The 26,268-nt window shown below is 42.1% G+C and overlaps 1 protein-coding gene across 3 annotated transcripts in view; it reads right to left on the bottom strand.

Moving 5' to 3' along the window:
- XKR4 (XK related 4) overlaps positions 1-19,750 on the bottom strand; it is a 441,254-nt gene extending 421,504 nt beyond the window's left edge. For 2 of the 3 annotated variants that reach the window (XR_004672896.3, XR_004672897.3), the window contains exon 1: positions 18,484-19,420. Coding sequence is in view for 1 of the 3 variants with exons in the window: in XM_034966105.4 (XP_034821996.1) it covers positions 18,484-19,289 (806 nt within the window). In the remaining 2 variants the exon portion in view is untranslated. Of the gene's footprint in view, positions 1-18,483 lie in introns of all 3 variants that reach the window. The other variant, XM_034966105.4, reaches the window with a different exon arrangement.
- Between the last annotated feature and the right edge of the window lie 6,518 nt (positions 19,751-26,268).

Here is a 26,268-nt window from a genome sequence, read left to right as displayed (position 1 = left end):
TGCCGTGCCTTTTTTTCTGTAACATAAAAATTATTTACCTCATAATTACATTTGTAAAGTAATAATTATACTGAGCAAGTTTAAAAACCCACAAAAATCACTAATTCCCAAGGTACAAAGACAAGTTTTGTTCCAATAGTTTTTTATTTCCCCCATGTGAATCTAGAGAGTTGGTACCAGAACTCAATGTCTACATGTCCAGCAGAATAATTCCATAGAACTACCTAGTCACTAGAATAAATACAATATTTTACAGTAATTTAAATTTTTATTATTTTATCCATTTCTCATCAAGCATAATTATGTGATCTGTACTATAAAGCATAAATTCTAAACAGCAAACTACTCCCTAATTTTAGTGTGTCTGTAACTTGGACAAGTTCACGGTATCTTAACTCTTTCTAGAATAACATCGTGTGCCCTGGTTCACTACTCTGTTGCCCACCATAGGGTCATTTGGCACAGGGAAAGTGCTCAGAAGTTGGTAAGTGTGGGAATGTGAAACGGTACAGCCACTCTGGAAGACAGTTTGGTAGTTTCTTACAAAACTAAATGCACTCTTCCCATATAATCCAGCAATCATGCTACTTGGTATCTACCCAAATAAATTGAAAACTTATGTCCACACAAAACCCTGCATACAGATGTTTATAGCAGCCTTGCTCATAATTGCCACAATTTGGAAGCAACCAAGATGTCCTTCAATAGGTGAAGTGATAAATAAACTGTAGTACATCCAGACAACAGAATATTATTCAGCATTAAAAAGAAATGAGCTGTCAAGCCATAAAAGATATGGAGGAATCCTAAATGCATACTGCTAAGTGAAAGAAGACAATCTGCAAAGGCTACATACTATATGATTCCAACTACACGACATTTTGGAAAAGGCACAACTTCAGACAGTAAAAACACCAGTCATTGCCAGGAGTTTGTGGGGATGGAGGGAAGGTGAATTAGGCAGAGCACAAGGAAGGTTTCGGACAATGAAACTATTCTGTATGATACGTCATGATAAATACATGTCATCATACAAGTATTTAAAACACAACAAATGAACCTTAATGTAAACTATAGACTTTAGTTCATGATAATATATCAATATTTTCCGTCAGTTGTAACAAATGTACCATACTAATGCAAGATGTTAATAATAGGGGAAACTGGAAATGGTGGGTGGGAGAAGGGGAAGAGGGCATATGGTAAGTTTCGGTACTTTCCATTCAATTTTTCTGTAAACCGAAAACTTCCCAAATGAAGATATACTGAAATAAAAGGTGACAGGGGTCTCAAAAGTACCATTTTCTTAAGAATATTTACTGAGCAGTTTCTAACCCATGTTCCCAAAGTATCAAAGACAGAGAATTCACCACATCCTAATAATTTGAATTTCCTGGACCAGTCAGGCACCTATAGCTCACCAACAGAGGTCTTTCCAGGGTGGAGTTCACCCGCCTATAAAACAAACAGAAGTTCATTTCTTAAAGTAAGAAAGGTAAGCCCTACTTAAACTCAAAACATGTGCTACAGTGAGAGCTTAGGGAACTGAGAAAAGGAAGAATCAAATTTACAACCAAACTCCCTTTAGGCTCAACAAGAAACCCATGAATGAATGGCAAAGTCAGTTACCTTTGGCACAGGAGGTTGGTTAAGCAGCAGGCTCCATTACCAGGAATCCCTAATTAACTTCTGTCGAGAAATTTCCTAGCTAACTGGAGCTGACTGTGAAAACAAACCCTCCTTCTGACTTGCACACATGTTCATGCACCATTGTAAAAGTTCAGGGTAGTTATTACTGAGTTGTCACAGGCTCATTAATTATCCACTATACTGTATTAAGCTTTACTCTGGTAAATCTTTTTTAATTGCCCAGCCTGCATTTACAGAGCATCTTTATTTAACATGCTCCCAACTCTGTTTATGTTTATGCCTTTTCCAATAATTCATTAAGTAGAGTTCTTAACCAGCACTACCAGAATCTTTAGTAAGAACTCAGCCAAGCCCACTTAAATGCTTTCACTCCACTCATTATGGAGCCTTTTAAAGCTCAGAAGATTTTTCAAGTCCACCCCTCACTCACACTTCCTTTTCCCCACCTCTGAAGAGTACAGGAAACTTCTTTCTCCAGTACTTTCAAACTGCAATTGATTCTTTCCCACTTTGAAAAGGAAAACTGTTTGAAAATACATGTCTGAGTGTGGCCTGTGAGCCTCCCCTGACACTCATTGCTGCGCATTCCCCAACACAGTCAACTTCGGATTCCTTAAGAGAGCGCCCAAGTTGCTGGTTAGTTTGGCCCCAAACCCCCTTCTCATCTGCTGTCCTTCTCTCCCTCTCCCCTTCCATTTCAGCCCTCTACACAACACAGCAGAAGATATCTTTGCCCATTCCTTTTTTTTTCTGCTTAACATTCTCTTAAGTCCCACTTAAAAGCTCCTACCTCTGTGAAACCTTCCCAGCAGGAGTCCCTTCTGGGAGGGACTTCCCAGTCTGAGAGTCTCTTCTGGGAGGGACTTCCCAGTATGGGAGTCCCTTCCCAGACTACATTCTCTCTGCCCTTGCTGATAATGCAGGGCACCTTTGAGATATAAACAGTTATAAATGGCAGACTCTTGCAGGACAGTGAATTCCTTGAAGTCAGAGAGCACATTTTAATAACGTGTGCGTGCTCAGAGCCTGCTTAGAGTGAATGCTTGGTAAATATTTATTAAATGAATGAGTGAAGGCATTTTCACTCCACAGTATCTGAGTTTAATTAAATCATGTCTGCTTTTACCCACACATCCTAACCTATATAACTACATGATCACATGTATATATGGAAGAAAATCATGAAAAAAAAAGTGCTATAGATTTTCCTGTTTCTTACAGCATATTACTCAGTATCAAAAATCTAAGTAAATTAGAACAAATTTTTGTGCCATGAACTTCGAAAAACATATTTAGAAATCACCTAGTCTCTCCAAAAAAAAACATACTTTGCAATAAAATCATTTAACTAAAAGAAAAATGATACTGCACAATTATTCATGGAATGCTACAAAGAAATTAAAATAAGGACCAGAATAAAGTTGGTGAGCCCTTTCAACGCAAGTCATATTCACTTTTGAGAAGCATCTTTTGAACGGGAACAAGGGAATTCTTTTGATTTTTAGAAATGAACGTTTGGCATTGTTTATACAAAGACTAGCTGTATCTGATACCGAAAATTTTGAATTGCATGCATTTGAGAGTGATGAATCTTCTAGCACTTGCCTATGCTGGATTGTTAGAGTTGGTCCTCTGAGATAGGTCTTAGGAGGTCAGTTTGAATATGTCACATAGATATAAATCCTAGTGGCCTCAGAGAGAGAGAGATGTGACTGACAGAGGAGCTTTGCCTTGAATGCTTGTAGTAGAATTCATAATTCATGAACATATGTGGGGTAGAATGCTGCTAGTATATGCAAAGCATGACTACATACAAAATGAGGATATAAATACAAGCTAATGATGTACTATTCACATGGGAATGGAATCTACTTAGCATTCTTTAGTACTACGCATTTCCCAATGGAAATAATATGTATTTTACCAGTAGGTATCAAATGAATTTGACACATTTTAGATAAAACTGACCTATAGTCTCCGTGTTTGAAATCTGTGTGACATATCAATCCCAGGAATAGTTTATCAGAAATCTAGCCCAGGTCAATAAAATGTGAATATCAGTCCACACGCAGATATTCAATAAGGTATATAAAAAGAATTGATATTCTCGGTTTAGGTGCCAGTTTTCATAGAACTGCAGAACTAGAAAAGATCCGGAAATGATCTGATTTCACTCCCACCCAACATTTTATAGCTGAGAATTTAACAGCACTAAGTGAAGACTCAAATTTGACTCCAACAGCTGGTGGTCACCCTGGTGGTCAGCAGAAAATCCCATAATTGGTCTTAATTAGTTCTCATTGATATTATGGTAACATTGAACTCATTACCATTTTTAGCACAGTCTGAAAGGTCAAGAAATGCTTCTCCAGGTGAGTCTTGGATTAACCTTGGACTAGTAAGATATAGTGGGAAAAGCATGAGATTCGGAAACAAAAATCATGAAAGTGAGCCCAGGTACTTGCTACTTGGTAGCTGTGTGCACTTGAGCAAGTCTCTTGCCCTCTCTGAACCTCAGCTGGTTCATCCTCAGATGAGAATAGCAATAATACCTACCCTGGGAGCCTGATGAGAAGATCGGATGGTTTAACAGAATGAATGTGCATGGCAAGCTACAATGGCACTTACAAAGATTTACTCCTTATCATCATCATCAACTACTATTTATTAATCCACCAAATAAGCACAGCATGTTGCTCGGCCTTAAGCAAGGCAGGAAGCAGGGAAGGCAATGAGCTTTACTCATATTAGGGATTTTGTCTCCTAAAGAGTCCATTTTTACCAGCAGCTAATCTTATTTGCAAAATCCATTAAGTAAACCTGCCTCAGCAGCAAAATAACTCACTGCCCTTTCCCTGGTGACTTCTAGTAAATTCTTATCTAGTATTTTGAAATATTTCACTTTGGATTTCCCTCTTCTCACTCCTCAAAAAGACCTGACATCATCTAGCTCAGCAATGTCCAATAGAATAGAATAATGCAAGCCACATACACAATTCTAATTTTCTGGTAGCCATATTTATAAAGTAAAAAACAACCAGTAAAATTAACTTTTATCATATATTTTTTATTTAACCTGGTATATCCAAAACATTATTGGTTCAATGTGAAATCAGAATAAAAATAATACGATAGATATTATCTTTTTTCTTCACATCAAGTCTTTTAAGATCCCTTGGGTATTTGACACTTAGAACACATCTCAATAGGGACCAGCCCATTTCAAGTGCTCAGCGGACACAGGTGGGTAGTAGCAAGCATATGGAAAGCCATGTGGGGTGACCACACCTACTGAAAGAGGAGACTTAGAAAAATTACCTTAGTAACTCTCCATGGAAACATTTAAGAACACTGAACCAAAAAATCACCTCCCAGCACATAGATGGGGGAGGGAACCCTAGCAAGAAAAGTGACAGCATAGCAACACCAGCTCTTACATGAAAGGGAAATCAGAAAACTATTACTTTGAAAAGAGGCATTTCTGGGAAGGTCATCCATTTCTATCTTGTTTAATGTGAAATAAGGAAATCAATAACATGTCTACACAAATATGCATTTTATAAGGCATCATTCTCATTATCCCTTTATTCTAAACTATAGACACTGACATGTCTTGTCACATTGTTGAACGTTACATTTCTCACGTAGGAAGACAAATGGTGAAGCATGCCATCAAGCTGAGCCATCCTATTTCTCCTTACAGTAAACCTGTGCCTTGTGGGCCTCAGGGGTCACTGAGGAGGGGAAGTGCAGGGAGCAGGTTGTTCACCAGAACTCTTTCTGTATTGTTTTATTTAAATATGCAGCTAACTCCTGGCTGGGGATTAGTCCTTCACACCTGGAGTCCCAGTTCAATTTTCCTCAGTTCCTATCTCAGTTCTTTCTCCATGTAGATACAGAGGCTCTTCGGTCTAGGAGATTAAAAGCTAAGGCAGAGGAATGTTCAGAAACCCAGCCTCGCTCTCCACTATCCCTTCCATCCAGCCAGCATACACAAACTTTGTCCACCCTCACTACTTCTTTTTCAGAAAAATATAAAAATAAGCCCAGAACCAGCCCACTCCACTTCTCTGAGCAAAGACAACCACTATCATGTCTTGGTCAGAGCTCTTCACTCTCTATTCTTGGTGTCTGGTTACTCTGAAGCCAATGGTTCCCTCAGCATCCACCACTGTTGTGAAGGCCTGGTCCCTCTCTCACCACCTCCTGTCCACTTTGATGACTCCAGTCCTAAAGCCTAAATGACATAAGGTCTGAGTACTGCATAAAACTGTGAGAGGTAGGCAGTCAATGTGCTTAATTATCTTCTTAGAGATTGGTTCTGCAACATAAAACCATAAAATAATGGACTTTGTGTGTGTGTGTGTGTGAGATGAAGCTCTGTCACCAGGCTGGAGTACAGTGGCATGATCTCGGCTCACTGCAACCTCCACCTTCAGGTTCAAGCAATTCTCTTGTCTTAGCCTCCAGAGTAGCTGGGACTACAGGTGCGTACCACCATGCCCAGCTAATTCTTGTATTTTGAGTAGAGATGAGGTTTCACCATGTTGGCCAGGATGGTCTCGATCTCTTGACCTCATGATCCGCCCAGCGTGGCCTCCCAAAGTGCTGGGATTACAGGTGTGAGCCACCACACCCAGCCAATAATGGACTTTCAATAAAGACTTCAATCTTTCACTTCTTTTGCCAATCAAAACATTTCACATTTTGCTTAAAGCATTGTCTATAAGGAGATTCATTTGTGTGTGTGTGTGTGTGTGTGTGTGTGTGTGTGTGTGTGCACCTATCACTGTTAAGTTTCCAAGCAACAACCCTTGCTATACTACACTTGCTATATAACCTAGCTCATACTAGGTGTTTGGTGAGAAAGCCAGTTACAAATATCTGGAGCAACTATATTTCCCATTAATGTCCAGCTCACATTAGCCTTTCTGACCATTTGAGCTGAAATTTCCCTCCTCTGTAGCAGCAGTAGTTGCTCCATGCTTTTCAAACTCTAATGTGCATAATAATCACCTGGGCATCTTGCTACAATGCTGGTGGCGATTTGGCAGGGCTAGGGTGGGCCTGAGATTCAGCATGTCTGAGAAGCTTCCAAGAGATGCTGACAGTTTGGGTTTGCAGATTCCACCTTCAGTAACAAGCCCACAGCTCTGTCCTTGGCACATCATCACAAAGAGATTTAGGGGGGATGCCCATGACTAGGCTGCTTTCCTAGTGAGTAGACTTTTTGAAAACATATTATTTTAATGTATTTTCCTTACTATAATCCTAAGCAGATGTTTGTGGAGTCCATGAATAAAGGGGCTAACACTGGTTGCTTATTTTAGTCATTCTATTCTCAGCAACTGATCTTAGTGACCAGGCAGTGGTTTAGCAGATGAGTTGCTCATGAGCTTGCAGGCAGTTGACGTCCCTGAGTGAGAACCTGCCTGCAGTCCCAGCTCTCTGCCCTCCCCTCAGTTGGAACAGAAGTAGATCTATTGTGAATATAAATCAAACAAATTTCTCTTCAGTTTTACATTTTGAAGCATGGGCATGGTTTACTGTCTTGATGTCCTTGATTTCAGATTCTTACCCACCTCTCCAATTAGTAAGCTTATTTCTGGCCTTTGCTTGGATTCCCAGGGTTGGGATGTTGTGCTTTGGCCCCATTTGTGATGATGTGCTTTGGCCTTCACCCTCTGGACTCTGACTTCCTGTCCACTTCTGATAACATAAAATTCTCAGTCAAACATGCACAAACTGCTGACCCCACTGGTGCTCTCAATATATTTTTCAAAAGAAGATATATAAGCAGCCAACAGACATATGAAAAAAATGCTCAACATCACTAATCATCAGAGAAGTGCAAATTAAAATCACAAGAGTACCATCTTACACCAGTTAGAATGGCTATTATCAAAAAGTCAAAAAATAACAGACGCCTGTGAGGTTGCAGAGAAAAGGGAATGCTTTCATACACTGCTGGCAGGAGTCTAAATTAGTTCAAACATTGTGGAAAGCAGTGTGGCAATCCCTCAAAGAGCTAAAAATAGAACTACCATTTGATCCAGCAATCCCATTTCTGGATATATACCCAAAGGAATATAAATCGTTCTATCATAAAAACAACGTGTGTATGTTCACTGCAGCACCATTCACAATAGCAAAGGTATAGAATCAACCTAAATGCCCATCAATAGCAGACTGGATAAAGAAAATGTAGTACATAGATGCCATGGAATACTACACAGCCACTAAAAAGAGTAAAATCATGACTTTTGCAGCAACTGGATGGAACTGGAGGTCATTATCCTAAGTGAAATGACATAAACAGAAAGTCAAAAAACACATCTTCTCACTTCTAAGTAGGAGCTAAACAATGGGTACACATGGACATACAGAGTGGAATAACAGACACTGGAGACTCCAAAAGGTGGGAGGGTGGAAGGGGCATGAGGAATGATATGCCACCTATTGGGTACAATGTTCACTCTTTGGGTGACAGGTACACTAAAAGCCCAGACTTCACCACTATACAATGTATCCATGTAAAACAACTGTACATGCACCCAGTTAATCTATAAAAATTAAATAAATATATATCAAGTTGACCTCATAAACCTGATCATTATCACAACTCAAGTTTTTCTTTCTTTGCCCCTGGAACAAACTCATCTAAGAGGAGCTTGGCCTGGCTGGTGAAGCCCTGCTTTAAGCTTAGCTGTGATGTATCTCATAATGGAGGTCAGTACGATTTTCCTACTCCTTCTAAGAACTGAAAATCTGCTCTCTGATTGTGGAATAAAATTATTTCTTTTTGTTCATTTCTCTCAGGGCTAAATTTTTCTTCCACTAGCTAACAGATGCATGCCTTATGGACAACATGCTACTTTCCTATTAGCAGATTAGAGAAGGCAACACAGTGATATTTTCTAGAGTATTTGGACATGCTTGTTAGATAAAACCTTCAGGCTTCCTCCCTCTTTCTCATTTGATTCCAATCTTATTTCAAAGTAGGTAGATATTATATCCTTAAATAATTGTAACTCTTTATGACTTTTCAGAAATAAGAACTCAACTAATATTTGTGCTTTCCTTAGGATGGGGTAAGGAAACCCACACCCCTCTAGAACTCAAGTTTTCAAACCTAGCCATCACCCCATCAGGAAGAAAATCCCACAAGGTATATATCTGTGACTGCCACTCTTACGAGTAGTAGATTTCCTGGAAATACAAAACTTGATTGAGACATGCCTCTTAATTTATGTTAAAATAACAAATTCAGGTATTATAAAGTGTTTGGGACAGTCTTCTGGAATTAGCCTACATTTTAAAAATGGATTGTTATTAATTTTACTCTTGCAAAACAGGAAGTTAATTAATGAGCTGAAAGTCTATCAAAACAAAAAAAAGCCTTTACAAATCCTTTCCTTGCCTCACTAAAGGATCATTTCCTCATTGTTACTGTCACACCGATACAGTGACTATGCCATGAACTAATGATAGAAGTTATAGGGAATCATTTAGTTGCTGTTATTGCTACGATTGCTACCTTTGCTTTGATTATTGACTCTCTGCTACCTTAAAAAAAAAAAAAAAACCTGAAAAGTAAAGAATTCAGCCCCAGACTGAGATCTTTATTCATGACTATTACCTGTACTGCAGATAAAAGAAGTCAGACTGCTTTCACATGATGAAATCTGTCAGATTGGTGATTCAGAAAGGCAACTCTGTCCTTCTTAAATAGAATGGACTTGAGGGGAAGTCAAACCAGTCATCTCAAGTCTTTTTCAAGTGGTGTTCACTATAGATCCTACTTCTATATGTGCATGATTCTCTGTTTGACTCATCGTTACTCACCCCACACAATGCCCACTGCTCTGTTTATATAAAAGGATTCCCCAACAGGGAAATATGGCATGTGTATAAATTAAACAAAAGAAGTAGAACTGATTCAAACAGCCTACTTATGAATCATAAAGATGAGAAAATAGTTTGACATACTTTGTTCAGATAATTTTAAAACAGATGCTTAAGGTTTTTAAAAATTTTAAATCTGAAATGTTGGCATGGGGTTAAAAATCGTTCAGCTTCACATCAGATTTCTAAGAACCTAGAATCCAGGGAATTCCTATCCCCAGGGAGTTCTCAGGGAAGGCTAATGCAATGCTCTGTTCTTCTAGCAGAGTGCACCATATCCCTATGTTTAACAAGGATAGGCCTGGATGTCATATCTTTGTTTTAAATCCAATTTTAAATCCAATTTTCAGAATATTAAATCAGTGACAGTGTAACCCAGGACAAGCTTTTAATTTAAAAGCAAATCTAGCTCTGGCAACCATTTTTCTCATTGACATAATGGATAGTTCTTTCAAGCCTGCGAAGCGTTGTTCTTATTTGTTAATCACAGCACTCCAGCTGTGCATACCTCACCACATGAAATCTAGATGGCAATTTTGGCTTCTCCAGTCTATATGGTATATATCTCAGAATCAGTGACATGGAAGACTTTTGACATCATTTCGAATACGTAGATATGTGTTTTTAATGAAAATTGTTTTATTTGATTATAGCTAAAATTTGGAAATGACGTAAGGTTAATTGCATTATGTAAATACGCTTAAGACTCTCTATGTATGAATCATGCCAGTTCCTGGGAGTTTAGACACTAATATTATCAACCCTGGAAAGTCCCTTGTATATCCCCTTGGACTTACATAGAGAAAGCCTACAACAGTGGCCTTAGGACACCTGTAGACATTCTAGTGCATATACCCTAGGTACTAGGCAAGTGAAAAGAATGTATAATAAGAGCAGAATCAAAACTTTAGACCTGGAAAGAACCTAGGATATTATTTTTAACCAATCACATCATACAGATAGAAAATTAAGACCCAGAAGGAGGAAACCAAAAGAAGACCTAGTCTGTGAGGCTCCAGGAGCTGGGCCGTGTGTGTCATCTGCACCCACAATGGCACATGACCCAGAGCAGTCAGATAGCCTGCCTGGAATCTGCTGCTATTGGAGACCAAATCATTTCTTCTGATACCCCACATTTAGTCCAATTCCCAAAAGGACAGATGCCTCTTTAAATAAGCTTTATCACTGACATTCTAACTATGACGACCCTCTCCGTCTATTTTAGGGTTAAAAAAGACCTAACGGTGTCACTCAGACCACCTCAGGGATTTCTGGACTGATTCATTTTCCTTTTAATCTTTCTCTAGTTTCTCCTACAATCAGCAATCTGTATCAGTTCTATGCATATACTAGATGTAGAATTGATGTTTCATGATGATAAGAATTACAGTGATGATGGTGGTGGTGGTAGTAACTGGAGGCTGCAAACGTTTTGAGTAGACTGAAGCATAAAAAGTACCAAAAATTCTTCCATATATAAGTATATTTTCAGGTAGTCAAGTATAGGTAAGAATTCAATGAAAAATACCTATCAGATAGCTTCTCCACCCTGACTATTCAATCAGCAAAACCAGGAATACAAAGCTGGGCTTCTAGCTGCATTTTTCTCAGACTGTAACTAGCGATTCACAAAATTTACCCCTATTTTCCCAACACTACTAATCTAAAAAAAGAGCTGGGGTGATTTTTCCTATCCTTCCCAGATGACATTGCACCTTTTCTGATTCACCGCACCATTAGAATCTCAGAGAAGCCACTAAGTAGTAAGTTTAGCTACACCTTCATCAAGAAGAAAGAATAGTGCCTGGGTTCTATTCACAGATCAGTAGATATTCACTGACTATGTATTCTTTTACCTTAAGTTCCACAACCACTAGACTAACTTCATGAGAACTTGCCATGGTCTTCCTTCCTGACCAGCCATGCTGTCACTTACCAAGGACACCATCATGTTGTTGGGATGAGGTCACTTGTTATGGTGGTCAGAATCATGCAATGCCATTTAAGAGAATATTTCTTATAGAGTATTATTAAATATAATTTTCCCTAAATTCCAACAACAATTACACATTACAAGATCACACGTGATAAAACATTCCCTCCTGACTAGCACCATACTGAGCCTTTTACGTGAAAATGCATAAGGATAATAAATCCAACTCTAATCTCTGGTCTTGCTTCCATAGGTCCAGTTAGTTGTTCCATACAAATTTCTAAAGTAAGTAAAGAAATGTACTAATCAGATTAGCCAGTAAGTCCATGTGAAGGAGAATCAGTACATTATTTGTTAGACGGTGATTGGTGTTACTTAAATTCATAGGTGGACTATATCATTCAAACTGTAACATATAAAATATATTTACTAGCAAGTTGTGTGCTTGTATATTCAGTCATGAAGAAACATTTTGTAAGAGATTGAGCAAAGACTTTCAAAGCTATTGCTCCAAGGATTTGTGGACATTGTTCAAAACTGATAGTATACATGTATACAGATGCTACACATTCAATTGTTCTGTTAAGTTAGTCTGTTGGGGAGTAATAAGTATAAAAATATTTACCTTTGTGAAGTAAACACTTCATAGTTCAAGTGAATGGAAAAAATTTACAATCTTTGCACTAGTTATTGCAAAGACATCACAGAGATATACCCACCACAGAGATTTATACATAAATTATTCCAATTCATACAGAAACCCAGGTAAATGCACAAGGAGCTGTCTGATTGTGTGTGGATTTATACCTGTCAGCTAACTCAGAGATCTTGATGCCAAAGCCAGCACTCAGGGGTGGCATATGGATTTGTGATGCTCCAGGGAAGATACTGAGTCTATAAACCAACGAATAGATTTTAAAGTGGCACAATTACAGTGTTGCACGAAAATGCATTCTACTTCTTTCATCCACAAAAAAGCAAAGGTTAGTCTAATATGTTTGGAGCAGCATGTTATGATGGAGATTATCACAAAATCTCAGAGCTGGAAGATGATCTTCTGGTACAACCCTCTGTATGAAAGTTAGTCTCTCTACCACATCTCTACCTAATTTTCCTGACTATGCTTCAACACTCCAGTGATGGGAAACTCACTGCTTCTAAGGAAGCCCAGTTGATCTGCAGATATCTTCGACTACTAAAAAAATTCTTCCTTCCATCAATTCAAAATCTCTTCCTATAGGTCCCACCCATTTTGTCCCAGGGGGCCTACACAAAAGTCCAATGCCTCTTCCAGGTTACAACAGTTCAGCACTTACTATGGAGCTCTCAAGTTTTCGGGCTTCTCTTCTACCTCATCATCCTCAGTACCATCAGCCATTTTCCATGTTGCTTTCACCCCTCCCATATCAGTATTGAGTTCTAGCTTAAAATCTGTCCAGAAATATATGACCCAAGGAGGAAAACAATTAAAATTCTCTCTCTCAATTTCCACATCTGCAAAATAGAAGTGCTACCTGCAAGATCATTCAAAGGGTCAAATAAGAAATAGAACATAGAAGCTCTCTGGACAGTTAAATGTGACTAATAAACATAAGGAATATATTTCTATGGATCAGAAGAACTAACTTTCAATAAGGTAAAAACCACTGTATCCTAAGAAAATAACTCTTCAAATAGTAACACCAAAGAAAGTTTTGCCAATAATTTACTTTAATATAAATACAATTAAAACTTTCAACCAACTTGTTTTTCTGAAAAATGACTCTCCCATTATCATGGTTCTATTTATATGTCCCAATGACATCCAAACTCAAAGCCTGTGAAGCCAATAGATTTCCATGAATGACAGAGACATGACTGAGTCAGAGATGAATAATGACATAGCCTCTGAAGCTTTCAACTTTCTGCCATTCCTTTGAATAAAACAGTGTTTTAATACTTTCGTTAACAGTCCTCACCCCCTATAATCCTTCATGACTCCTTCATGCCTTCAAAATACAATCTAAATTCCTTTCATTATCTGGCCCAACTAGTTCTTCATCTCATCTCTAGCTACTCTCCCTCCCTCACTCCATATGTAGAGCATGCACTTAACCTGCCTTATTCTTTCTTGCCTCTCTGCCTTTACACATTGCATCCAGGGCTCTAAAGTCAATGTCCCACTTTACTCAGAAAGCAGATTTTTCTCATCCCTCAAACCTTTGCTCAGATATCCCCTCTTCCAGAGAGTCTTACCTGAACCATCAAGGCAGTTTGCGTTTCCTGTTTCTATCGTGCTTATTTTCTTCTATTGAGATGGTCTACTGACTTTTCTGTCTTCCCTATTAGAGAGTAGATTCCTTGAAATATATATATGTTATTCATCATGGAATAATTAGTAACAAGCACAGTGCCTTGCACATAGCAGGTGCTCAGTGAGTGTTGAATGACTAATTAATTTATATGTATAGAGAGGAAACACATATATGCAGAAAATAACCATTTGATAAACTCAGCAAATGGCACCAATCTTGCCTAATCTATATCAGAATTCAGGACTAACTCAGAATTGAAAACCACCTTTTCTAATAGTCAAAGGTGTAACCTATATCCTCCTTAGTTTTTCTACCCATTCCTTATCTCTAGAACCTCTTTATCTTTTGTAATTAACTTTTCACATATTCACATACATTATGCCATGTAATCATTAAAACTACTACGAGATCATGTTCCTTAGCTGGGATTTAATAAAACAACCTCAGTATGTCCAAATGGTATAGTAAGTTAGGCAATGAACTGGGAGTTCAAAGAGCTAAGCTCAAGTCTCTGTTTTACTGTTTAACTACCGGTGTGTTATTGGAAAGATCCCCTAATCCATCTAAACTGCAGCTCCCTTTCCCACTTTGCCATCCACAGTGAAGGTAAATTGTTATTTTTATACATTGTTGTCATTATTATCCAAGTTGGCACTTGGAGGTAGCCAGTTCAGCCAGAAAAATCACAGACTGTATGGTAAAACGGGCCCCGTTTTTAATCCTAACTACACTACATAATAGTTAGGTGACCCTATTAAGAGGTTAAGCCGCTTACTTAACCTCTCTGAGACAGTTGTCTCACATATACAGATACTAATAATTTCCTTTTAGGTTATTTTAAAATGTAGATGACATAAAAAGTAGAAAAAAACATTTGTATATTTTTAAAGTGCCAATAAAATTGTTACTATTTTTGTTTGGCCAGTTTTAAGAATGGCATGTTTATCCAAGTGTTTTGCATGCATCATTATAAGAATATTTAATAGATGTGACTTTAAAAACTTACTGATAACTGTACCTTAGCTTATAAAAGGCTCTGAGAAGTCCTGCTGTAGAGAGATCTGTTTAACTTTGTCTAATCTGTCATTTTCCCGACTTATTTGAACATGGGACACAATCAGTGCCTTCTGGAATAGCAAGCATGACAAGAGCAGAAAAAACTGCATTTTCCTCACATTTTTCCCAGATGACTCTCATGATGGATACTCAAAAACAAAACCCAAGAGAGTAAGAATAGTGAAAATGCTCCCCACTCTACCATCCACTGACTTATTATTTATAATGTGCATATTTTCTAGAAAACAATTAACTATGTACATACATACATAGGAGAAATTCAGGTAGAGTTTTAAGAGTAAACTTCATAATTTCTGAAGGAAAAAGACATTTGGAGGCAATTGATCAAAAGCATGAGGACTGAAAACTGTTCTCTTAGGGAATTTGTGATTCCCACTGGCTAAACTGCACTCTTAGTAATTTCTGGAATCATATGAGAAAAATAAGAAAGGAATGTACTTTCGCATTCATTCACAGGCACAGTTCCTTTAAAGTCATAATTGCTCTTTTCACATGGTAGCAAAAATTCACTTTATTATTTCAAATAGCTCTTTCCCAAGCTCACCTCCTGCGACTTTAAAAGCTGCCATTAATTTCCCATTAGTAAACTTTAATTAAAATGAATATGTATCATTGCTTTTAGCAGTTGCATTGTAACACATGTATAAATACATGCAAATCTTACCCACAATGTTTCAATGGCTATTTCTAAACAAGCAAATGCTTTGATGTTATTTCAAAAGACTGTATTTAGAGAAAGCTTTTAGAATCTGGTCCTTCCCTAAAATAATTAGAATTTCATGGAAACACAAGAAGCAGTTACCAACCTAGCTAAAATCTATTTTATTGATCCCAGAAAGTAGCATGTTAAAACATGAATAATGACCTCTGTGCTTTGAACCACTCAGTACTCTGGTGTTTCTGCAATATTTGTGTATAATGTATTGAAAAGAAAAGCTAGAAGAGGCAGAGGGATGCTTCTAATTTAAGGAATCATAGTGAGTCTAATAGAAAAATCTGAGATGAGTTGCACTTCGTTGGCTTATTATCAAAGATGCATCTACTCCCCCAAAGTTCCATATGAATGTTCAACACTCAGAGAAATAGAAACATATTAGAGCGCATCTGAGTGTTAAGTTCCATAAGCTTTCTAATCCCTTTCCAACTTCCTACATTAGGCTAAAGTTTTGTTTTTTTGAAAAATATACTTCATAAACAGAAAATGATGCTGATTAGTCTTAGATCATGCTTTCACCAGATTACTCTGGCATCCCCCAAATATTTTAATCAGAATCTGAGAATAGTTAGATTAGGTGATAATTCAAACTTATCTACTACACACATTATTCTGAAAATGTTGACAAATATTTCCAGAATATTATATCTGATAATATTTCCAACTACAATATTCCTCCTAGATGATCACGCATTATCAGTATTAACTTTAAAGCCTCTAAGGAAAATACTATAGAAATGCTTAACTAAAAGGAGCCATGTGTGACCACAGTTTCTCCAAGTCTGGGTCAGTTAGTGCATTTGTCTGACAGCCTGCGGTTTTCTTTCTGCATTCAAACCTTACCCTTCCATCCCTTCTCTCCCCGCCCCCACTCCCTACCTCTGCAATAACTTTTCTGTATGATAAGTTGGCCCAGTGGCTATGGTCTCTCTGACATGTTTTTAGGCTCATATCTTTTCCTAATTATTTCTCACACTCTGTATATTATTCCCCGAGAAAATTAAGAGTCATTTTTCAATTGGGGAGATGTTTGGTTTAGAAGGTATAGTAAACACAACTATAATTAAAAGGACTTCCTCAGTTCACAGGATTTAATATCAGATTTTTCATAAAGAATCAATCTGTAAAAAAAATTACAGTTTTTCAGTTAATAGGATAGAGAAGTATTTGAATTATTTACATAAGTCTAGAAACTTGAAAGGTGGTTAAAATTAAGTGATTTCCAAATCTTGATAAAGTTTGAAAAAGTTAACAAATGGAATGTTAAGCTTAATTTACCAAATTATCAGATTAGAAATGCTAATCAGATGCATCCTAGCCAGTCAGTAATTTCAGTAATTAAATTAAGCACTTAAGTCCTTCATCATACTTGAAGAGCATCAAGCTATAAGTCTTCCCAATAGTCATCCATGGGAAATATAGCTATCATATTTAACTAGCATTTCAAAAAGTTACTTTGAGTCCAAAATATGTATGAAGGTTTCCAACATCAATTTGTCTGACTGCATATCAAATATCACTTTTCCAGAAAGTGTGTGCTTGAAAAAAAATGTTTCACAATCTGAAAGGTCACCATCTATGGCAATGTTCAGTCTGCTTCACAAAGCTCTGGTCCCAGGAAAGGTTGTGAAATCACCACACTTGCTCTTCTCAGGTGAACATATGGTTGTTCATCATAAATAAAAAGAAGTTTGTGGTTCTAGTCCACAAATCCTCTAACTTGTTTCCACAGGGGATACTTCGGCATAGTCAACAACTCATATCTTTTATCACAAAAATAGCCACAAATAAAATTGAAAAAGAGCACCAGTACCACAGAGTGCAGTCCCATATTGGTGTACTTTCTAGGAATTGTCCTCATTTCGCTTATACCACCTGTTTACTAAGTTATTTTAAAACCAAAAAAGCTCTGACATGTTAGAATCTATAGACTTCCATACAAGTAATTTTTATAGATGTAAAATATTGCTTCGAAATCTGCTAGTAGCATATAAAAGTCAAAAGAATGTATTCCTGAGCATACTATTTCATTCTGCTCCTAAGTCCATGCAGTGACTGTTCAAGTGGTGGTTTCACTCTGCCCAAGTTTAGCCTTGTATTCCAGTTTATAACTGAAGTGATCCCTGTGTAAAAAGACTTGGTAGATCAGATGACAAGTAGCAAAGTAGCCAACGAAGATGCCAAGTACAACTAAAGTTAACATGGTGCCCCACCCCTTTTCCAAAGGCTTGTAATTATATGAGAAATTAGCTATGGAGATATTGCAAGATAATCAGAAAGGGCACTCTAAAAGTAAATCTGGGCCCCATAAAGTTTACTGACTCATGCTCGGGGATATATATATATATACACAAAGTCATTTGCCTATTAGGATCTTTACTTTGAGCAAAGCATTTCTCCAGCAGTGATCATTAATATGTGGGTACTTTTGAGCAGCAGCAACTCCCATTTCACTAGAATTAGCAATTTTTTTTTCCCCAGGGAACAAAAGAAACCATCCAAATGGCAACACACACCTCAAATTCAATATAATAATAAAGGAATTTTAGAAGATGTGACAGGAATCCTCTCCTACTCACTGAAACAATATCACTAAAAATGGGGAAGGGGGGAGGGGGGTTGTGGCATGCCAAGAGCGAGAAGCCAGTAAGGCAGAGTGGGAAGACAGAAGGGATGAGGTGATCGAAACCACTTTGCTGTCCTTCCCTTGCTTCTCACTTCCCTCCCACCCTAGACTGAGATTGCAAATTTTAAAAATGCAAGCCCCAGTTCAAAAGAAACCCAAAAAACTGGAAGAGTGTGACTAGGGTTACTACCAAAGCAACCCTGAAAGATTTCCGTGCAAAAGCAAAGCAGTGGGGATGTAGTAGCAGCAGCAAGCCTCCCTTTTCCCCCACCCATTACAGTACCTCCAGATTTGCCCGAGCTGCAAGATGTGGATGAGTGACTGCAGGAGCCAGATGCAGAAGGAGCAGGACGCAGACCTGTGCTTGCCACTGGCCCGGGTAGCCCCGCTGCTGTTGCTGCCGCTGTTGGCCGCGGCGATGTTGCTCTTGCTGGCGTTAGATGCTTGCCTTTGCGGCGTGGAAGGACGAGCCTCGCCTTCCCCGGCTGCAGACCCACCGCCGACCACCGTCTTGCAATCCGCTCCAGGCTGCGGGCAGCTGGAGGCAGCAGCGGCCGTGGCGCTGTCCTCGGTGCTGAAATCGTGCACAAACCAGCGGAAGCTGAACACTTGCACCGACAGCGAGCCGAGCACCACGAAGAAGAGCGTGAGCCCGAACCACCAGCGCTGGCCGCGCAGGTAGTAGTCCACGGCGAGCCAGACGTCTGTGCCCACGTCCGCGAAGTACACGGCCACGGCGGCCAGGATCCAGAGGCAGTCCCACAGTGAGTAGCGCCGCTGCTCCCTGCCCAGGCGCAGGCACAGCGCCGCCGAGCCCGCCCCGCCGCCGCCCGGGCCGGCGACGCCGCCGGAGCCGCCCGAGCCCGCGGAGCTGCCGCTCCCGGCGCAGCAGCAGCAGCAGCGCGAGCAGCCGCCGCCGTCCGGGCAGCAGCCGCCCCCGGCCGCCTCCTCGTCCTCGGCTCCCGACCCCGACGGCAAGCCTGGAGCCAATCCCTGCACCGAGCCCGAGTGGTCCGAGTTCTGCAGCGGGGTGAACGCCACGTCGCTGCTTTTCTTCATTTTCAGCCTCCCGTCTGATTTAGCGGCCATGATGCCTCCACACCGGAGGAGAGCCCTCCTTTATCTGACACCTTTCCCCGCTGTCTCCTCCTCCCGCCACCTCCTCGACTCGCCCCGGCTTCCCTCCCAGGCGGTGCGGCTCCCCCTCCTCCTGCTCCTGCGCCGGGTCGCCCGCCGTCCGCCGCCGCCCGCCGCCCGCCGGGCTGGGCGCTGGGCCGGGCTAGCGGCGCGCCTGGGGCCGGCAGGAGCGCCGCCTGGCTGCCTGAGCGGAGCCAAGCTGCTCGCGGCGCCCCGCGCGCGCCCCTGCCCGCCGCCCGCGCTCCTCGCCGTCCCGGCTTCGCTGCTGCCGCCCGAGCCGCCGCCGCCGCCAGCAGCAGGAGCAGCAGCGGCCGCCGCGGCGCTCCTCGGACCTGCACATTCCTCTCCTCCCCTCGCGCGCGCTCCCTCCTCCCGCTTCCTCTCCTCCACCAGCTGACTCCGAGGGAGAGGATGACCTCATCCCTTCTCTTCCAGCTGCCGTCGCTCCCACCCTGGCTCGGGAGGGGCGAGGGAGGAGGAGGGACCCGGAGGAGGGGCCGGGACCGAGAGGAGCGGCAGGCGGGGGTTGGGGGACTGCCCTGGCGGGTCCCAAGGGCCGGGAGGAGCGGCCAAGGGGGCCTGAGGGTGACAGTCGAAGGCCCCCACTCCCGGGATTTCGGAACGCTGGGTGGATTTGAGCGACACTGGGGGAGGGGGAGGAGCGCGCTGAGAGGAGGGGTCCCTGCGTGCAGCCCTCGCGGAGGACGGCGGAGAGTGGGCACGGACGGGTGTGGCGGCAGCAAGGGCCAGGGAGGAGCAGGCCTCTTTGTATTCCGCTCGGAGCCGCCAGCACCTGCAGAAGGGCTGGGAGCGCGGCTCTGGCCGACGATGGTGGGGAGAATGGGTGTAACTCGGGCGCCCGGGCTCTGAGGCCAGCAGCGGCAGTGGGCGTGCCCGGCCTTGCCAGAGAGTGCAGGGGAGAGAAAGGCGTACGGGGCTAGGAGCGCGGAGCCTGGTGCCGCGCCGGCAGCTGAGGGCGGGCGGGTCCGCTGGGAGCCCCGAGCCAGCGCCCTCGGTGGAGGCAGCCGGCATTCCGAGGGCTCCCGGCTTCTCCGGCGGGCGGGGGTGCCTGAGCTCAGGCAGGTGCGGAGGCGCTCCCGCCCTCCGCGGCCCAGGCCCCTGCCCGACGCCGGGGTCCCTCGCACGTTCTCGGCGGCTGGAAAGCTCTGAGCCGGGAGGAGCGGCAGCCCAGTGGGCACCGCACCGGCCCTCGAGGCGTCCTGCGGCAGGTGGGAAGGGCAGCACCCCTGGCGGCGGCGCGGGGCGCGGCCGGCAGCCGCGGGAAACCGAGTGCCACCCCACCCCCGGCCCGCGGGCGGGGAGTGGCGGAGCCCGGAGCAGGCGCCACCTCCCTTACTCCCTACTCCAAAACTAGAAATACCTTCTCTTAAAGCTATAGGGATTGCAAACTAGCTGTGTGGTCCCACAACTCCAGAAATGACTCGAAAAATTAAATCTGTGATCGGAGTGATTCAAGGAGAATACAAAATACGTTGTGGTTATAAGAGATTTTTAAAACCTCAATAAAATATAGGATCTTCATTTTTTTAATAAGGAAACTTAAGCTTTGATTTGTCTCACTTAGCTTTTGCAAATGTAAGAAATAGAGAGTGTAATTCTTAAATTATACTGTGACTCACATACTTGGGAGGTAAGTGAGGCAACACGAGTTACACTGCCACTAGGAGCACCAGTTGGATCTTCTAAATCAGGAGGCAAACCATGACACCCCCCACCCACCCCCGCTTCTCTCTGGTAGGCGCCAGGTGAGTTCGAACTAGTACACAGTGCCATTCTTAATGAGTAACATTATGAAATAGAAGTGCACGGATTTCTCTGCACGTGGAAAGAGCCGCCTCACGCATTGTGTGCTACATATCAAGGGCTGTGTCATCACCAACCTGGATAAGGTGGAATTTGCCCCACGCTCTGGATTCATTGCCTTTTATTCTCACAGACTGGTGCCCAGGACCCTCCCTTGGTTGGCCTTGACCTGACATTTTGGCAGGAGGGTGTTGAGTCATAGAGTCTCTACACGATTACATGGCATGTACAAATCCGGTATTTCTAGCGAAAGGAATAGCCAAGTGATAGCTGAGGGGCAACACAGTCCCACTAAGATGCTTAGTATGCCAGGCAAGCGGGTATATTTTTAAATCCAGCTTTAAAATTGGGTCTTCTTGGAGTAGAAGAATCCTTTTTTGGAAAACACCCTGATTCTATTTCTCCGGAGTCCAAATCTAAGATTCCATCTCCAGGGTGCTACTGCTGATCTTACTCTCTGCCAAACCATTAGGGAGAGAAATGATCTCTTAGGTAACTGGGTCCTAAGGGATGGAGTGTATTCTAGGTAAAATGCAGTGTCTTAAATTGCACCAGGCATGAAAAGGCCCTGCAGAGTATCTGAGGTGCTGAAGACCTGGGGCTGACTAAAGATTCCCCTAAAACAGGATGTTTCTTATTCGACTGTATCCTCTGCACCTGGCACAGCACATGCACAGACTATTTGCTCAATAAATATTAGTTGAGTGAATGCATGAATTTATAGAAAGAACATTCCATGACAGGAAGAATGCTGCATTCTGTGCTAACGAATGTTCCCATGGAAACATAGGAATTATGAAACTTTTTATGTTAGGTTCTAAAAAGAAATAACTAGTAACGGTTTCTTTATTAATACATTTATTCAAAAGTCTCTTTAAGGTTGCTGTCTGAACCGTATCTGGAAAGTAATGGTGACGCGTAGTTAGTGGCAGGAGTTTACAAGCAGGAGGTCAGAGGATGAGCTTCACATCCAGGCTTTGCTAATTACTGGCCCCATGACCCTAGCAAATTAATACACAGGATTAATATGAGGATTAGATGAGATCATGTATATTACGGGGCTTCGTATACAATACTGTTCTCAAGAGTCTGTAATCTCATAAGTCTAGTAATCACATTTTAGGATATAGATTTTAATATTACCTGCTCTATCATAATCATTGCACCTGTCAAGGCAGGTGGACATAATGGTTGCAAGTTCAGAGTTTGGACTTATCTTTGTGCATGTTATTTAACTTGCCTGTCCCTCATGCTCATCGTCTGTTAAATAGAGACAATAATGATCTCTAGAATTTGGTCTTATTGCCAGAAACAAATACTAATACTAATAACAAGGAGGCATGTGAACTCTTAAACGCTGTGTCCAGCACACTCCACACACAACATTCTGTTAATATATTTCCTGTTTCTTCCAGCCCCCTCATGTCTTCTGGCTTCTAGACTTTTGTGTTTAGCTCTCCAACTCTACTTAAAACTAGAGTTCCTCAAAACACAGTCCTTGGACTACCTGCATCACAATCAGTTGTTGTTTCTTACAGATTCCTGGCCTATCAGAAATGTGATCTCTCCATCAATGATTTTGTCTTCCATCCAGTCTGAGAGATTTATTCTCGTTGTATAACCCAGGGGTCCCCAATTCCTGGGCCATAAACTGGTATAGGTCAGTGGCCTGTTAGGAACTGGGCCACACAGCAGGAGGTGAGCTGTGGCAGGCAGGGTGAAATTACCACCTGAGCTCTGCCGCCTGTCAGATCGGTGGAGGCATTAGATTCTCATGGGGGTGCAACCCCTATTGTGAACTGCACATTGAAGGGATCTAGGTTGTGTCCTCCTTGTGTGAATCTAACAAATGCCTGATGATCTGAGGTGGAACAGTTTCATCCCAAAACCATCCCCCCAACAACCCCAATGGAAAAATTGTCTTCCACAAAACCGGTCCCTACTTCCAAAAGGGTTGGAGACAGCTGGTATAACCTAAACCTTAGCGTTACTCAACAGCTTCATAATCTCCACTTTACATACCTCACACTCTGATTAACCCCTCCTAACTCATGAGCTCACTCTCTCCTGTACCCCTGGACCTGTTTTCTACCTCATTTTCATGTCCCTTAACCCCTTCATGCCCCCCCCTTTCTTCTTACACGATGTAAATTCCATGCTCATTCATGATAGGCACCTCTCACACACTTCCTCATCTCTGTTGTCCCTCTTACTCAACAAAACACCAGCCCTGGTTAAACTCTGTTCTCCACCTACATCAGGCCTGACCCTGTGTAACTGGCTGTAGCTGGAGAAGGGGCGTGGCCCTGCACACTGCACTTCTTTCTATCCTGGACCTTTACCCGGAAATGGACCCAAAGGCTGCTCCACAGTCACACCTCATCTTCCCAGTCCATTTGCATTCCTGCTCTTTTAAATTGTGTCTTTTTATATTTTCCTTTCTCAAGCTTTAAACACCTCCTTCCCCATTCTTACTCTCCCCTGATGACTCTGCTTCCTATTTCACTGAGAAAGATGAAGCGACCAGAGCAGAACCCACACAAGCGTTCAGCACCTTCTCTGCCCACCTGCCAGCATGTGTACCACTCAGCCTCCTGCTCTACAAGGCCAACTCCCTTGCTGTTCACCAGCCCCCACCCCTCATGCTGCTCAAGAGCTCAATTCCACACTCATTGCCTCAATTATCAATGTTCCCTCTCTCCTGTACATCAGTGTACAAACACACTGCTATGTATCCACTAGTTAAAAAACAAAGCAAAACAAAACTTTTGATTCCAATTCCCTTTCTAGTCACCACTGCATTTCCCTGAAACCTTTTGCAACAAAGCTCTCTAAAGTTGCCTAAACTTGCTTTCTTCAATTCCTGTTCTTCGATCCTCTCTTGAACACATTCAAATAAACCAACAATTGCTCTGCTGGAACTGTTCTTACCAAGTCGCTGGCAGCCTATTGCCACCTTACTGAACATTTCAGTCTCACCTTCCTTGACCCCCTAGTGGCATTTGACATGGTAGAACCTTCTCTTCTCAGTGAAATCTGCTCTTCCCTTGGCTTTCACTATATCACACACTCTGGGGTTTTCCCCTGTTTTGAAGCCTGCTTCTTTGCTAATTCTGGGTCCCTTGCTAATTTCTTCTCATTTCTCCTACCTTTAAGCTGGTTCAGTCTTCATATCTTTCTCTACGTGTATTAGTCCATTCTCACACTGCTATAAGGACATACCTGAGACTGGGTAACTTATAAAGGAAAGATGTTTAATTGACTCACAGTACTGCAGGGCTAGGGGGACCTCAGAAAACTTACAATCATGACAGAAGGAGAAGCAAACATGTCCTTCTTCACATGGCGGCAGCAAGGAGAAGTGCTGAGTTAAGCAGGGGAAAAGCCTTTTTTAAAACCATCAGATCTCATGGGAACTCACTCACTATCACAAAAACAGCATGGAGGTAACTGCCCCTGTGATTCAGTTACCTCCCACCAGGTCCCTCTGATGACACATGGGGATTATGGGAACTACAATTCAAGATGAGATTTGGGTGGGGACACAGCCAAACCATATTACTGCCTCTTCTCACTCTCTTGATACTTTCATAAAATGTCATGTTTAAAATTACACCTATATGCTGGTGACTCCTGTATTTATTTCCCCAGGCTGGAAACCCCCTGGATCCCAGAATACACCCAACTGCTTTCTCAACATCTCTACTTGGATGCCTCTAGGCATCTCAAATTTAAAACATCCAAAACTGAACTCCAGATCTTCCCCTTCAAAATCTGCTGCTTCTTCCTCATTTCCTTTAATGACAGTTTTGTTCTTTAAGTTTCTCAAGCCAAAATAGGGTCGTCATCCTTGACTATATCTTTCTCTTAGACCCCTTGTCTCATCTGCCAGAAAATACTTTTGGTTCTACCTTCAAATTACATTTTTGAAGCCAGGTGTGGTGGCTCACACCTATGATCCTAGAACTTTGGGAGGTCAAGGCAGGAGGATTGCCTGAGGCCAGGAGTTTAAGACTAGCCTAGGCAACATAGTGAGGCCCAGTCAGATGTTAGCAGTAATGCATATTCTGGTGTGGCTTTTGTGTTGGCATCTACTAGGATAAGTTCAGAGTTCAGTGGGAAGTGTGTAGGCTCTCTGCAGAATGCAGAAGTTATCCTGTTCCCCCATGTTTGTCAGCACAAAGTGAGGTGGAATCTTGGATTGGAAATCAGAATTATAAGGCCCTAGGTAGGCAGGTAACAGAGCAAGACCGCCTTGAAGGTGGCCTAGAGGTAGGAATTAGGTATCTGAATGAAGGGAGGAGAGTACCCCACTCACAATAAGGATAGCCAAAGGAGGATATGAAGTGAAGGTGTAAAGAAAATGAAACAAGACTTATGGCTACTTGGAGAAAAACATTCCAGGAATAAAGAGCAGCACATGCAACCACCCTGGGGCAGTAGCTTTCCTGGTGTGTTTGAGAACTAGTAAGGAGAACAGTGTAGCTGGAGTGGATGAAAAGAGTAGCTGAGGAGTCAGAAATAGGGTTAGAGAAAAACCGATTGTCTGGGGGTCAGATTATGTAGGACCTTGTATGCTAATACAAAAACTCTCCTTTTCATGTGTGCAAGATGACAAGATATTGGACAACTATAAGCCAGGGCTGGCTTCTTGGTTGTGCAACCAGAGCGGGTACACAGGGCTCCATGCTCAGAATGTCCTCATGCTTCAGTGCTCTCATGTCTCCAACATTTTATCTTTGAATGTGTGTTTTGTAAGTGAAGTGCAATGGGATGACAGAGCATGTGCCAGGGACCTGGCGCCTCAGCTCACATATGCTCCTGGCACCCTGTCTTCCTAGGATGGACTCCAGATGCTTACTAACTACCTCCTGGAGTAGCCTGCCTGGCTACTCCCTCTGTGCTATTGCCCACCACCCCAATGGGGGCTTGGGCATAGAAGTGTGGGGTGTCAGAGTCAAGAATGTGCCCCATGACATTTCAGGATGAGAAAGGGTGACTCTCTCCTCCCTGGGCTGGCAGCACCAGGTGCATTCAGCCAAAGACTAAGTTGGGGCCTGTCGCCCACCTGGGATCCAGGTGCTGATCATGTCCAGGTAAAGACCAC

Source organism: Pan paniscus, chromosome 7 (assembly GCF_029289425.2).
Source record: "Pan paniscus chromosome 7, NHGRI_mPanPan1-v2.0_pri, whole genome shotgun sequence".
NCBI lineage: Eukaryota > Metazoa > Chordata > Mammalia > Primates > Hominidae > Pan > Pan paniscus.
The sequence above is the reverse complement of the archived record's forward strand: the minus strand, read 5'-3'. Positions and strand labels throughout refer to the sequence as shown.